Source organism: Nuphar pumila, chromosome 5, assembly GCF_984573655.1.
Source record: "Nuphar pumila chromosome 5, dmNupPumi1.hap1.1, whole genome shotgun sequence".
In the NCBI taxonomy this organism is placed as follows: domain Eukaryota; kingdom Viridiplantae; phylum Streptophyta; class Magnoliopsida; order Nymphaeales; family Nymphaeaceae; genus Nuphar; species Nuphar pumila.
Genome location: NC_143253.1, coordinates 40,022,287 through 40,038,108, shown reverse-complemented (window position 1 = coordinate 40,038,108; position 15,822 = coordinate 40,022,287). Strand labels below are relative to the sequence as shown.

At 36.3% G+C, this 15,822-nt stretch overlaps 1 protein-coding gene across 1 annotated transcript in view; it reads left to right on the top strand.

Annotated features, from left to right (window-relative positions):
* LOC149837417 (COP9 signalosome complex subunit 6a-like) overlaps window positions 1–7,832 on the top strand; it is a 60,363-nt gene extending 52,531 nt beyond the window's left edge. The window contains exons 4-9 of the mRNA XM_090006028.1: window positions 6,149–6,210; window positions 6,287–6,365; window positions 6,475–6,567; window positions 6,742–6,842; window positions 7,370–7,425; window positions 7,512–7,832. Of these exons, the coding sequence (XP_089862154.1) occupies window positions 6,149–6,210; window positions 6,287–6,365; window positions 6,475–6,567; window positions 6,742–6,842; window positions 7,370–7,425; window positions 7,512–7,593 (473 nt within the window). The 3' untranslated portion in view covers window positions 7,594–7,832. The remainder of the gene's footprint in view (window positions 1–6,148; window positions 6,211–6,286; window positions 6,366–6,474; window positions 6,568–6,741; window positions 6,843–7,369; window positions 7,426–7,511) is intronic.
* The last annotated feature ends 7,990 nt before the right edge of the window (window positions 7,833–15,822 follow it).

Here is a 15,822-nt window from a genome sequence, read left to right as displayed (position 1 = left end):
TAATCATGGAAAAGTCACAAAAAAATCTCAGATATTACAGAGAGAGGGAGGGGTTACTAGTACTAGAATACTAGATTAATCTGTGTGAGAGAGAGATTACTAGTACTAGAAGACTATATTAATCGGTGTGTGTCCCTTAGTTGTCATAGGTGCTTGGCGGAGCCTAGGCGGTGAGATCCTAAAAAGGCCTAGGCGGTACACAAAATAAAAAAATTTAAAAAGAACATAAATAATAAGAAATATGTATACAACATAAAATTAGTTAATAATAAGCAATAGACAAATAATATGTCGTTGAACACTGTAAAACAATTATATTACATAACATTAACTTGCTCCAACAAATTAAGAATAAGTTAACAATTGAATAAATAAACCATACAACTAATAATGTGAATGAACAATACATAAAAAATAAAATCATGTATACAAAATAATTAACAACAATAATAGACATAATACAAACAATAGATAAATAATGTCTTCTTCTTTTCAACAAGACATAATACAAGCAGTAGACAAATAATATGTCTTATTCTTCTTATTTTTCTCATCAATAGACATAATACAAGCAATAGACAAATAACATGTCTTATTCTTCTCGTCAATAGACATAATACAAGCAATAGACAAATGCCATGTCTTCTCTTTCTTCTTCTTCTCCTCTTCCTCTTCGAAGAAGAAAACAAATAATATGTCTTTAAAAAAAACTTCAAAAAAAAAAGCCTAGGCTTTAAAAAAAGCCTAGGTGGTGATAGCCTAGGCAGCGCCTAAGCGGCCCAGGTGGTGCCTAGGCTGCAATATAAGACCCCACTGCCCAAAACGTGGTTGCCCAGGCGGTGGGTCTGCACCTAGGTCGCCTAGGCGCCGCCTTTGACAACTAAGGTGTGTTTATTCATCATGTTTGATTTTGTGTGTGTGTGTGTGTGTAGGTGACCTGTTTGTAAGGACGGGTTGCGTTCTAGTACTTGTAAATTACACCCATGCTCAACTAAGGACCATTCCATGTACTTATATTCACTTGAACTTTGAACTTATATGATGGTTAGATCTAACGCTTATGCACATTAGGTACTAGATTTGAATAGTGCTTAGAACTTGGGCTTGGTTAAGATCCTGAATCTATGTTGCAAAGACATGCCGGTGTAGCCACATATCTCTAATGGCATGATTGGACATGAAAAATGACACGACTAAGCTCACAACATGGGTGCTGACTTGCATTTGAGTGTGTCCAATGCAGTCGACCCACATGGGACATGGTTGAGACCATAACCATAAATTTTTTATCATGATATCATGACAATTATTGTGATATCATAATTTTACCACTACCTTTAAATAATAGCAAGGGCAAACATTAGACCAACTCTTACATTGAGTCAAACTACCCAAAAGAATACTAAAATATTATTAAAAAAGGTGATGTTCATGTGAGGAACAACACTATACTCTGAAACACCTCATACTTTAGAAGTCCATGAGGCAAGAAATGATACGTTCCTGGGCCCACAAGATAGGACTAGGTTCAAACCAATAGGTTAGATAGGCTGACTCGGTAAGACTGGGTCAGGTTCTATTTGGGTTCTAATAAAGTTTGAGAAACAATTCAAAATTCCCAAACTACAGGAAATAAAATGCTCAAATTTTAGGGTAAGGTTTAGGACACGTGGAAGGAGGTCCTGAACAATTTTCAGGGCCAAACTTCATTGGATTCAGGATTTATAAGATCGAGAACAAGCTGTAGGGGACTAGGTTCTGACTGGGTTTTGACTATGATAGGCTGCAGTATAAAATTTGGTTCTTATTACTGGGTTGATGCAAAATCTTGATTTTTGGAGGGTTAGTTAGGGGCACGTAGGAGCACTGAGGGTTAAAATTTCAACCCTAAATCAGGTTGGGTTGAGGAGATATGACTCGGGCAAGTTGGGTCAGATTCTGCAGCTTACAACAAACTGAATCTGTCCAGTTTTTTGGAATTGGCTTGGGTCAAGTGTGGGTTTGAGCTAAGGTAAGAACTGATTTGGCTTACTAGGGTTGGCTAGGCTTAGTCAAGGTTTACACAGAAGTCTGATGGTCCGTTGGAGGTTGGGTTCACCCAGGTTGAGCTGAGTGAGTTCAGCCATCAACACCTTCACAAGTTTGGTACTTGGACTTGGCAACAACCAAGTCTTCCTTGGTTCCACGACCTTTGAGAGGTCTGGTCTTCAGCAGTAAGAGAAGTAGAGAGAGAGAGCCTAGAGGCTTGAGGAATAGAGAGAGATTGTGAGTCAAGTTTAGAGAAAGAGAAGGAGAGACGAGTTTGAGAGTGAGAGGCAACTTTGAATTCATTTAGCATGATCTCCAAGCAGTATTACATGGGCTATATAAAGACTTTAGAGAGGTTCATAAAGCCTCTTTACAAGTTACAAAGCCGAAATTAAATAAAAACTAAACTTAGGTAAGACTTCTTTGACTTAGACTAAAATTGGAAAAACCTTTCTAAGTCCTAGCTATTCTTAGGTAACACCTCAAAAGTTCAATCCTAAGAATAGATGACACCTCTTAAGACTTCAACCAAAATTAGGTAACACCTTCTTTGACTTAGCTAGAATTAGAGAAGCTAAATCCAGCCTCCTCTCTTGCTTTAACTCCCTTCACACATCAACTTATGCTCCCAAAATAGGGGAAGTCGACCCCTAGGTGGGCCCCACTTGGGCAAGCTGGTCCTCTGATGAACTTTCCGGTCTGAGTCCTTCCAAATGAGATCCAGTTCCTTCTTGCTCGACTCCATCCAACGCTGAATTTGATCTGGGTTCTACTGGGTCCATATCAAGAAGCCTCTTTAAATAGAGGGGCCCAACTTCCTCCTCTTGAGCGATATGAGACTATTCGGCTCATTAGTGTTTGTATTGACATTAAGATATGGAAGATGATTTTGCCTATATTTTTTTCAAATGTGTGAGAGCTCTCTTAACCAAGGTTGCCAAACTAGGAAGCGGAAGCAGGAAACGATACGGGAAGCAGAAGTGAGAAGCGAAGCATTTTAAAATTTATAGGAAGCGTGAAGTGTAGTATCAATTTAAAAGCAAAATATAAAAAAATGAAGCAATATGGTAATTGAATAGGAATCAAACAAGAAACAAATAAAAACTAAAAAAAAATGATCATTCTTATATTTCATGAGTTTTCAGTAAAAGAGTTAATTTTTTGTTAAAATCTAACAATGATGGTTACTAATTTAAAGAAAGTACAGTTAAAGTGAGTGAAAGCGTGAGAGAAAATACATGAAAAATATGAAAAAACATGAGAAAAGCATATAGGAAGCATAGACCATGTGTGTGGGAAGCATTAAAGAAGCGTGGGGGAATTGAGATTCCCATGGAGTTTCAGAAGCGAGGAGTATCAGGCTTCCGAAGCGAGTTTCCAGGAAGCGAGCTTCCCACCTACCTAAGAAGTTTCCGATAACTCTAGTCCTAACATACTTGTATGGATGATAATAAATGCATCCATAAGAGTCGACCATTCCAGATATAGCCTTCATCTTAACTCATTTAAAAGTATCATAGCTTAGTTCATACTTCATATTCACATTCTCAACTCATGGATGATATATTTTGCTTATTCTATAATATTAAACTGTTGGATAAGGGTAACAAACTTATTATGCATATTTGTTTATAATATTTTTAAATTATAACTCAGAATTTACATGATGACTGACCACTATTGGACTAGTTTTTTGAATTGTTGGCTAGTTAATTTGTACTTATTTTGTTACTTTTTTGTTGATTACTTGATAATAATTTTATGTTTTTAGATTTTAGTTTGTTAATTACCACATTTATCTTGTTTATGTATTTATTCTATAACTTGAGCATATATATATATATATATGTTTTTACAAGACTGCTATATGACCAACACTATTATATGGATCTGAATTTTGGGTGACTAAAAAGTGACAAGACAGTGCATGTTACTGAAATGTGTTTGCTAAGATGGATGTTTGAGATTACAAGAAAGGATAAAATTAAAAATAAATATATTATAAAGCGCATAGGAGTTAAACCAATAAAGGATGAAAATAAGTGAATGTCGTTTAAGATGGTTTTGACATGTTGCATGAAAACCCTTTACGGTGCCTGTGAGAAAGGTTGACATGGCACAAGTAGGAGCTAGGAAAAGGAGAAGACCACTGAGAACTTGGAAGGAGGCAATTAGAGGTGATATGAAAGATTGTAAAATGACCAAAGTTTCACATGAATGGAGAAATAGGGGGAAATAGGACTCGTAGAGCGTCACACATAGTGGGATGAGACTTGATGATCACATAGTTGGGATAAGGCTTGATGATGATCATCAAGCCTTATCCCAACTACGTGGGGTCAACTTTATGAGTCCTATTTCTCCATTATGCACAGTCACTTGTATCATTCAAAGTAAATTTTCGCTGAGTTTTTGTCAAAGAGATTTTCAATAAGTGGTTTTTTCTTGGTAAAATCTCAAGAGATTGAAAAATTGAAAAAATATAAAAATAATAAAGTATTATATTATTTTTCTTGAAAAATATAAAGAAACAAGTCTTAAAATATAAAGGAACAAAAACAGATTTTATATATCATGTATATCTGCTTGTTGATTAATTTTATATTGCATGCATTTTTGCTATTAATTTTAGGTATTCATTTGTAAATTTTGTATTTTTGTCTTTTTTAATTACAGTGCTAATAGTCTGACTAGTCTTCTTGGGGTATACCGACTAGGGGCTAACTACTGCTTTTGACTACATAGATCTTCAGTCTGTTCTGTTGAAGGCATCTTTAGCACTTCCACAGGCCATTAATTAGAATGGATCAACTGTTGTGTAAGTCTCTTAATTTTGAGCAAGTCTAGGGAACACCAGTTGCAATTAAACAACCCTCAATAAGCATACTCTCAAGGACATTTCCATTAGGCAGGAAGCTTAGGGATGGAATTTGCTAAGAAGATTAGGATCATTAACTTAGCTGTTGCAAGATTGCTATGTTGGTTTGTAAGTTGAGCAGATATTACATGCTGATTAAATTGGCTTAACATCACGATTTGTGCAAAATCATATGCCCATCAAGCATTGAAACAAGTTTTCTATCATACTCAGTATTCACCCGCTAGGAGGAAAAACAGCGGCTAATTCAGCAATTGGGGTCAAACACGTTTTCTAGTTTACTCAACATTCACACTGTAGGAGGAAAAACTGCAGTTAACTCTGCCATTGGGCATTGAAGATATTGGCTGGGCACCAAGGTTTCAGGATCTCTGTTTTGGGTTATACCCTGCCATTAAGACAATGCATCCTTGATTGTCTGTGATAGAAAACATGTGAACTTGGCGATATTGTTCTTGGTAGGTGGGTAAGTGTGTAGGGAAAAATTAAATACCACATGGGGATGGTGTCTAATGTGCAGAGTTTTGGACTTTGGTTACCAAGAGAAGCAGTTTGAACATTTGAAGAGCAAAGGGAAAAAGCAAAAGTCAACGGAGAAAATTTGGTATTTTCCTTTGCTAGTTTTGTAAGGATATCATTTGTTGGTGAAATAGTTTGTTTTGGTTACCATATGTTTGGCATGAAAATAAAAAGATGACTGCTCATTCATATGCTTCTGGAGGTGAGGAGTTTTGAGTGCTTGGAAGAACAGGCTCAAAGAAGTCCAAAATCATTAGTTATGTCTCATCTCTGTTGGATCTATTGTCCTTGTGTGGCAAATTCATCAGGCCCTATGGAGATGTTCAGATTTGTGTGTTTCCTTAAGGATTAAAAGAGTCAATAGAAGAGGGAAGCGATTATGGATGAATTATACATGAGAACTTTCAAACTTTTAATTCACTACTTAATTAGGATCCATCTAATAGAGAGGGAGGGAATGCAGAAATAGAAGTTGAACGAAGCATGTAATGTGTTAGATATTAGTTTTGGTAAACCCATTTTTCTTTCTTTTCGTTCAGAACTTGATAGTGAGCTTTTAAATTGAAGACTGGGGGGACATAACACCATTATCTATTGTTTACCTTGAGACTTTATGGATTGTTGCCTTTGTTCATTAAGTTTATTATTTTCATATGACTACTATTTTTAATAGATTCCTGTTATTCTTCAATAATAACTGATGTGAACTTTTTCCTACTGCAGAATTGCATGTCATAGATGGCATACCACAACTGATCTTTGTCAGATCAAATTACACTATCGAGGTTGGTCTTGCTTTATGTTTGTGTTATGACTGATTGCTTATAGATGCTGAATGGTTTTTGTATCTGGCTCTATCAGACTGTGGAGGCAGAAAGAATATCAGTTGATCATGTTGCACATCTTAAACCATCTGATGGAGGATCTGCTGCGACCCAATGTGAGAATTGTGGTTTGACTTATTATTTGACATCCTTTATACTCTGCTTCGTTTTGTTTCTGTTTGATATTTGAACAGGAGAAAACTGGGTTTTGTCTTGGATATGCAGTGGCAGCGCATCTTACTGGCATACACAGTGCTATCAAAATGTTGAATGGCAGAATCAGGATTCTTCACCATTTCCTTGTAGCTATGCAAAAAGGTTGTCCGTTTCTGACAATTTTTGTTATGTTCAATGCACATAATTTGGGAAATGAATTTAACCAGCTAGGGCTTTGACCAAACTTCAACATTAGCAATTAAACTAGGGGCTTGTGTATTAATGAAACAGTAGAGGTTGGAATTGGTATTGACATCATTTTTCTCTCTGTTGCAGGTGAGATTCCATGTGAGAACTCGTTGCTGAGGCAAGTTTCAAGTTTACTTAGAAGATTGCCTGCTATTGAATCAGAGAAATTTCAAGATGACTTCCTCATGGTGTGTGCCTCTGCTCTATTTCAATCTGTTGATAGAGGATTTTCTCCCCCCTTTTCTGAATCATCTGGTTTTTGTATAATTCAAAGTAGACAAAAAATTGTGATTAGATTGTGGACTTGTCTAGGCCAACTTTTGGTCAAAGAGTCACATGGAGTCAAGGTTGATGTTGCGGGTTCTCATGATAAATGTAGAATGTCAATGAAGTTTTGGATTGATGGGGTCTGAGCCCCTTGATTCCAAGTTGAATCCAGTTATGGAATCCAACTGTTGATGTTTATCCATCATTTGAGCCTAGATCTGCAGTTGAATTTGGGTGACTCTTTGTTTAGTAATGGAATTGTTTAAAATTTTTGGGATATGCATGTTTTCCATCATCGTGATTAACTTTTTGGGATTTTGGAGGTTGATCTGGGCTATGCCTCTAGTTTGCAGGATGGTCTTTTGGGTGAATTTTTCATGTGTTCATATAACCATCCTGGTTGCTGGTTGTTTCATTTAGTGTACTAAATGTTTGCTTTCTACTGTAGGAATATAATGATACTCTTCTGATGACTTACCTTGCCATGGTCACCAACTGTTCAAGGTATGTGATGCCATTCTCATTCCTGCAATTGGACAACTCTCTTTTCCCATTGTACTTGATGGTGAAGGATCTGTTGATATTTGCAGCATCATGAACGAGTTTGTTGACAAGTTCAACACAACATATGATAAGCAGAGTAGACGAGGAGGTCGGACACCTTTCTTTTAGCTGTGAACGTGCTCTTTAGATAAGATTGCTAAAAAATTTGCCCAGGATCTTCTCTTTGTTAATGGAAAATTTGGGTTTAGGTTATATAAGCTCTTTCTGCTGACCTGTCATGAATCAGAGGGAGACTGTTTTTACTTTCTCAGTGAGCAGCTGTTTTGTGCATTCGGATAGGACCAGTTTTTTTTTGTTAGATTGTTCACCTTAAATTTTATTAAGGAATCATTTATAGTTTTCGGATTGCAATGGTGTCTAAGGTATCTTTGTAATGTCTTAATGAGGCGGATCTAATACCAAGACTATTTTTTCTGGACTTGTGCTTCTTTCTTACGTTACTGAATATGTAGTTTGAGAATTTATTTCTCCTCTTTGGAGCCGAGGACTCATTCTTCTTGTCATGTTCATGTGAAACCCGCCCAGTTTGAATATTCACACCCTCTCCGAAAAAAATATTGCATTTCGATAAAAGAATCCAAATGAGCCAACCTTTCGCCCTTGGATAAGGCATGTTTTGGCTCAATCTGACGTCGAGCTTGAGCACTCGTCTTGTCGTGAGTCCAACCCAAGCCTGAGTACATCACGAACTTCAGTTAGCTTATTTGAATAAAACATATTTTTTGGAGACGAGGAAAATTAAAACTTCCAAGATTGTTTGAATATAAAACGTATTTTTTTTAATGAGGGACAAGCGATGAATCAATCGTCCAGCTTTGCACATAAAACCCTTCTGGGCAATCAAATATATATGCGGGGTGTATTATTTAATACAAATTTTAGATACAATTTAACCTATACAGGTAGTTCAATGAACTCATTGACCTTATTAGCTCATGCTTTCCAATCTCTTCTGAACTCATTAAATTCCCTCCTAATTTCTTTTATTATGTTATAAAATTCACTGTAAAGTTGTCTTCCTGTCATGTTTTCCCTGTTGTTGACAGAATCTTTGCCTGAACATCAAATTGTGCTTAATATCCATAAGCTAACAAGCTATCATGGTTGTTATGTCTGCATGAACAACCGGTACCTTCCCACAGCTACATAACTCTTTTCGCCATTGTGAAATTCCATCCTATGGAGGATTACTCCAATAGCAACGTCAACTAGCTACAGACCAATTTTCAAGACTTTTAGCATTGTTACACTGTCCAAGTAATTAGCTATTCGCAAGTCTATCCCTACTGAACACAATTCAGATTTTCTCAGTCCAGAAGTAAAGTATAAATCTAAAGCATATTTTCTTTGAGAAATGAAATCTTTTTTTCATAGTAAGTTACTTCAATACTTGTAAAAATACCTAAGTTCACCAAGATCCTTAATATCAAAGTGTTATGAACAATACCTTCACTAACTCTAATAACAATATCATCAGCAAACTAAAAACAATTATAGCATCTAATGTTCCCATTTTAATAAACAGAAAATGACTATTGGACGGCAAAAAATGAAGTCTTTTGAAATGGCCCACAATTTCTGAAATCCGCCTCATGTCCAAATTCACAAATGTTCAACCTTTTTAGGACCTTTTGAACCTTCGCAAGTGTGAACCTCTCGAGTTTCACCTGCTATATTAGGTACACTTCCAATCTTGCAACCTCTCACTAAAAAGTGCATTCACACAATGGTTATGCAGACCTCATGAAGTTCACATAACCAAATTTGTAAACCTCCTATAACTAAAAATGTGTACCTTCACAAATACCGTACAAAATTTGCTTATATAGATGATATTCACGAGCTATCGTGCAAATCTCTTTTAAGTAATTGATCTTCAAGGAAGTCTTTAAATGTATGGTGGCATTCACATATTAAAGATTACAAATGTTGTAGACCTTCACACTTCGGTTGATCTTCGCAAATAAGGTACTACCTTTGCATATATAGTATGACATTCATGCGCTACCATGTGAATCTCCTTTAAGCACATGATTTTTAAAGAAAATTCACATATTTTTGCGAATGTCGTTGACTTTAACACTCTTATATGAAGATCACAAATATTTTTATGAGCCTACTTTTGGCAGAGGATCTAGATCCAGACCCCAAGATCCACACACCCTACCCAGTAGGTACATACAGTCGTTCAGGCCCAAGTGGGACCTATACAACTGACGTGGCAGTTGAGGTTGCTCTTTTACAGGGAGACCAAAAGCCTGACATGTGTTACCATAAGGAGCAAGTTGTGTCACCAAATGGGTCCCATGAGGGGCATGAATTGAGAAGTCCCAGGGGACGTCATCCTATTTATGAGAGCCCTATCTAATTAGATTAGTTAATTGTTATTTTTTTAAGGTTTCTTTAATCCTATTTCTTGGTAGTTAGGAAGTTTTGGTTAGTGTAGGTCTCTCTCTTATCCAGTTTTTTGTTCTTAGTTGGTTTCTTAAATAGCTAGACCAGACCTTCACTCTATAAAAGAGGGTTGGGAAGCACATTGAGTCATTGAATAATATTGATTCCTTCTTGGATCTCTTTCTCCCTCTCTTTTCCTTCCTTCTTCTTCTCTTTCTTAGACATCCCTATCCCCCTTGACATCTCTCTCTCTAGATGTCCCTACCCCCTAACGTCTCTCTCTTTCCATCAGGTGCACGTCCATGGTTGGTGGTCTAGAATCATCAGAGGGCCCAAGATCTTCAAGAAATCCTCTTATCATATTGAAGCCACCCCTACTTGAAAAATCGTATGAGAGCCATGTCAGTTGTGGTTTTGCTGATCAACCTCTCCATACTTATCCCAGTTATTTTACAAGTCTCTAGAACTTTTATTTTATCCTCGACCCTGCTTGCAACCTTAACCAAGTCCATACTCCTCGGAATCCTGAAACCCAAAACCTCACCCTACCAACCCTCCATACTTATCCAAGTTATTTTATAAGTCCCTAGACTTTCTACTTTATCCCCGACTCTAGCAGATCACACCTTTTATCCTGTTTGACCTCACCAGCCATCCAATGACCCAACTGATTTTCCTGAACCCCAACACCAATACTAGACCCTATTCCATGTCCCTAGGTGACCCTAGGACCCTCATGTTCAGTCCCTTGTAGATATGGACTACACTCCTTTCCTGAATTGCCTATAGAGCCTAATTTTGATTTACTTGATTTTGCTTTTCTGACCCTACAACTTTCTGTAGATCCTAAATTGTCACTATTAGAAGCCTCAAACCCTTATCATACCATGTCAACCTGAGTACAACCCCCTAATCATGTCAACCATAAGCCCAAAGGTGTCAGAATCATAGGCACGATCTTCTTGCTTTTGTCAGGCTCCAACTAGAGTACTTGTCTATTGCCAGCCCGAGACTCCCTTCAGGTCTAAGTTTTGAACCTTCAAAACCACATCTTTAAAAGGGTCAACAAATTGGTATTAGAATGAAGTTGCTTGGATGGAAGTACCACAACCCTCATAGATTGAGAAGACCAAGGAGGCCCTCAAGCATGCAGAGCAAGCACAAACGATATTCAAGCATACACAAGCCTAACTTCTTCGACACAGGTAGGAGAGTGTGAAGATTGCAATTTAACAGAAATAACAATAAATTTTCAATACCTATTAAGCACACATGCATTCATAATGCAACAAATCATTCAAATTCCAATTTGGTCCCTAGGTATTCCCATATCCTTACTTTTTCATAATTAGCTTAAAACATGAACATGTATATACCATAATTTCAAACATGAACCACAAGATTACCTTTGAAAATAAATGTTCATCAAATGCCATATCCATTAAACAACTAATTTTAGATGGATTTTACTGAATCTTTGATTTACAATCAGTTTTGTCTTGAATATGTTTTCAAAAATTTAAATAAAAATTTGCTGAGGATGTCGTGACTTGTCCCTGATCTTGGGACATTAATTTTACCAAAACCAAATTGTAATAAGTTTGACATAATTCAGATCTTAAAATAAGGCAAAATTCATAATCTCAAATTGTTTTGTACTTGTAAGTTATAAAATCATTTGAAATTCTAATTTTAACAAACAAATTTGAAAAACATACTGAATTATTCCTTGATGTGTCACAAACATATTGGGGGTATTTTTCCTAATTTTTGAATCTGATAACCATTTTAAAATGATTTAATTTCAAAATTGGGTAGAATATGTCCTTAATTGGAACAAGTTGAACATGTTTTATTAAATGATTTTTATAGGCCAAATCCGAGTTCTAAAGATTCTAAAATTTGAACCTCAAATAGGAAACACATAGATACTACTCCCAAAAAATTGGTACTTATAAACTTGGCCAGATTCAATCTAAATTTGGTCATTCAATCACAAATAGGTTCGAACATAACAAAATCATCTGTTCTGTTTCTTATTCAGGGTACACCTTGATCCCAGATTTATTAAAATTAATTGAAAATCCTAAAAATTCTAAATTTTCAACCAAAGACATTAGACATGTCAAAGCTCATTCACAAAAATTATCAAGTATAAATAAAACTTATAACATGCTTAATTTTTTTTTTAAATCCCATTAATAAAAAAAAATCACAATCACATATTCTGTTTCATAAATTCAGCAGTTCCCTAATGCCAAATTTATTTTGACTGAGATATACATCTAAAAATTCTAAATTTTTTTCAGGGCTTGAGCACAAATTTAGGAAACTCTTATAATAAAAATGTGGGTTAAATCTCTACCCTAGTCCATTCTCTAAACATTTGAATTTTTTTAGGCAGCATTTACCCTATTTTTAGTCTATAGATACTATCTACGTACATACATAACTAAAATCAAGTAGGTTTTGAAGAACCATACCTTAAACATGAGAACTTAGGGATAATATTAAAGTACAACCTAGAATACATGCTACATCCCAGATTCACCACAAATTTATTTGCAAGTGTTCGAACCTCTCATAATGACCAGGTATGGCCCAAGAAGCTAATCAACCTCCCCTTCTGTCGCCCAAGAGAGGAAGAGAGGCTATGCAAGAGAGTGAGAGCTTGAGAAAAATAAAAAAAATGTGAGAAAGGGAGAGAGAGAGAGAGTTAGAGAGGTGAGAGAGAGATCTAGAGAGAGAAGGGGGCTTGGGGTATTTATAGGCAAAAATAAGAGGTGGGAGGGGGTGGCTCACCCCGCCCCCCTTGGGTGTCTCTCATGGAGTTGAGGGAGGGATGAGAGCGCAAGGGGGAGGGCTGGGTGGCAGCCTCCCATTAACCCTTCTTTAAAAAAAAAATTCACTCACCCCTCTCTTATTTCATTTATTACTTAAAAACCCTTATCCTTTTCTCATTTTATCCTTTACCTTTTTTTTATTTACCAAGATATTCATTACCTTTTTCCTGTAATAGCCCTCTCCTTTTTCATTATTTACTAACATGTCCTTGGTTTGGATTTGTTTAGATTAATATCCAAATTCAATAAAAGATTCAACCCAAATTTTATTTGGATCAATTTTTCTTGGGTTTGGATTGCCCCATAGATCTAATCTAGTATTGTATCTTCGATTATTTTTATTCTACAAAAAATCAATGATATTATATTCTTATCCCCCTTAAGAAAATTTTGTCCTTGAAATTAACTGTAAAGTTTATCGAATAGCTAAGGATTGCATTTCTGCATGTTGGTTTTCGGTTCTTAGGTATATTCCTTGATGCCATGGTGTTGCCATTGTATTTTGACTAGCAAGATCATCCTTTTCTTTAGTACTTTCTCGCTGTGATCTACTATTTTCACCGGTAGCTCCCCCATCATCAAGTCCTCGCGTACCTGCACATTCTCATGTTAGATAATATGAGAGAGATCTCTGATATATTTTCTTAGCATCGATACGTGAAATACATTGTGAACCTGTGTATACTATGGAGGTAAAACTACTCGATAGGTCGCTGCTCCTACCTTCTCAAGCACCTCAAAGGGCTAAGCTTGCCCTTCTTACTAAACCTGAATACACTTCAGGTCAATGATATTTTTATAACTATGTGGTCTCCAACTTTGAATTCAAGTTCACAATATCTTTGGTCTACATAACTCTTTTGTTTACTTTGTATTGTTAGTAGACGTTGTCGGATCTTTTGCACCTGATCCAAATAATGCAGGATGACAATTGGCTATTCCAGTGCCCTATCCTCAATGCTACTCCAACATGTCAGACATGGTAACTGTTGACATGATAATTGTTGTTGTAGGAAAATTCTGCCAACTTCATGTGTCAATCCCATTCACCTGACAAATTCAAAGCATACACTCTCAACATATCTTCCAAGGTCTGGTTGGTCCTTTCTGTCTGTAGAAGGAACATTGTGTTGAATTATAACTTCGTTCCTAGAGTCTTTTGTGACTTTCACAAGAACCACGAGTTGCAATCATATAAGATGGATAATGACACACTATGTAGTTAAATTATCTCTTCGACATACAAATCTATCAAACTTTCCAGAGTTTAATTTATTCTGATAGGCAGAAAGTATGCTGACTTAGTGAGATGGTCTATAATCACCCATATTGAATCGTGCTGCTTGCAAGTTTGAGGTATCCTAACAATAAAGTCCATGATGATATCATCCCACTTCCACTATGGATTCTCTAAAGGCCATAACAAACCACATGATCTTTAGTGTTCTATCTTCACCTTCTAGCAGGTGAGACATCTCGATACAAATTCAATGATATCACACTTTATTCTGTTCTACCAAAAGGTTCATTGTAGATCCATGAACATCTTTATACTGTCTTGGTGGACATAGTACTTGGATCTGTGTGCCTCTACAAGTAGCTTCTCTCACAAAGCCTAATAATTTGGGATCCATCACCTTCTCATAAATTTAATAGTTCTGTCCTCATCATAAACTAATTGGGATTCAGGCTTTCACGTAGCAGCCATAAATTTCTTAAATTTCAAGTTTGATTTCTGTGACTGGGCGATTTTATCAATTTTTTTTTAATTATGATCCAAAGTTTGAACACTTGATTAGTCTTGACTCCTCCAAAAATGACTAGCAGATAATAAAATCTTTCAATAGTTCCCAACTCTGGCCGATTAAATTGAATGCTTAAAGCATCTGCAACTATATTGCCTTTTATGGGTGATACATGATGGATAAATAATCATCTCTCAAGAACTGCAACCACCTTATCTACATCAAATTCAACTCCTTTTAGGAGAATATGTACTTGAGGTTTTTATGATAAGAGATGACCTCAAACTTTTTACTATAAAAATAATGACACCAGATCTTCAGATTGAATACTATAGCCGCTAACTCCAGGTTATGGATGAGATAGTTTTGCTCGTGAACTCTCAACTGTCTGGAGGCGTAAGCAATCACATTTTCATGATGTATCAACTCATAGCCTAACCCAATACCCGAGGCATCACTATAAACAACAAAACCTCTAAATCCAAAGAATAATGTCAATATTGGAACTATGGTCAATTTCCTCTTTAGCGCTTAAAAGCCCTTCTTGCACTGAGGAGTCCACACGAACTTGACTCCTTTCTTTAGCAACATAGTTATTAGACCCGCTATCCTCACATAAACCAACAATAATACTCGGCTAATCCCAAGAAACTTCAGATCTCTGTGACATTCTTTTGTTGCTCTCATAACAACACTACCTCCACTTTGGCCGAATCTACTTTTATGCCTTACCAGAAATGAAGTGTCCTAAAAACATGATATGATTTAGTCAAAGCTGACACTTCAAAAACTTGACATACAACTGGTGTTCTCTCAATGTTTCTACATGATTCAGAGGTGGATCTTGTGCTGCTCTTCATTTTCAGAATATACCAATATGTTGTCAATGAATACTATGACAAACTGGTGCAAGAAACTTCTGAAAATATGGTTCATTAAATCCATTAAAGCTAGTGGAGCATTAGTGAGTCCGAATGACATCACTAAGAACTCATTATGGCCATATCTAGTCCTAAAGGTTATCTTCTAAACATCATCAACCTTAATGCACAATTGATGGTAGCCTGATCTTAAGTTAATATTTGAGAACAACTTGGCTAACCTTAGCTAATCAAATAAGTCATCAATCATGGGCAAATGATACTTGTTCTTTATCGTAACTTGATTCAACATATGGTAGTCAATAAACAACCACATTGATTCGTCCTTCTTCACGAACATGACTGGTGTACCTCATGGCGATACACTGGGTTTAATGAAACCCTTATCTATCAACCCCTACAGTTACTTCTTTAGCTTGACCAATTTAGCTGGAGCCATATGGTAAGTTGCATTCGAGACTAAAGCAGTCTCAG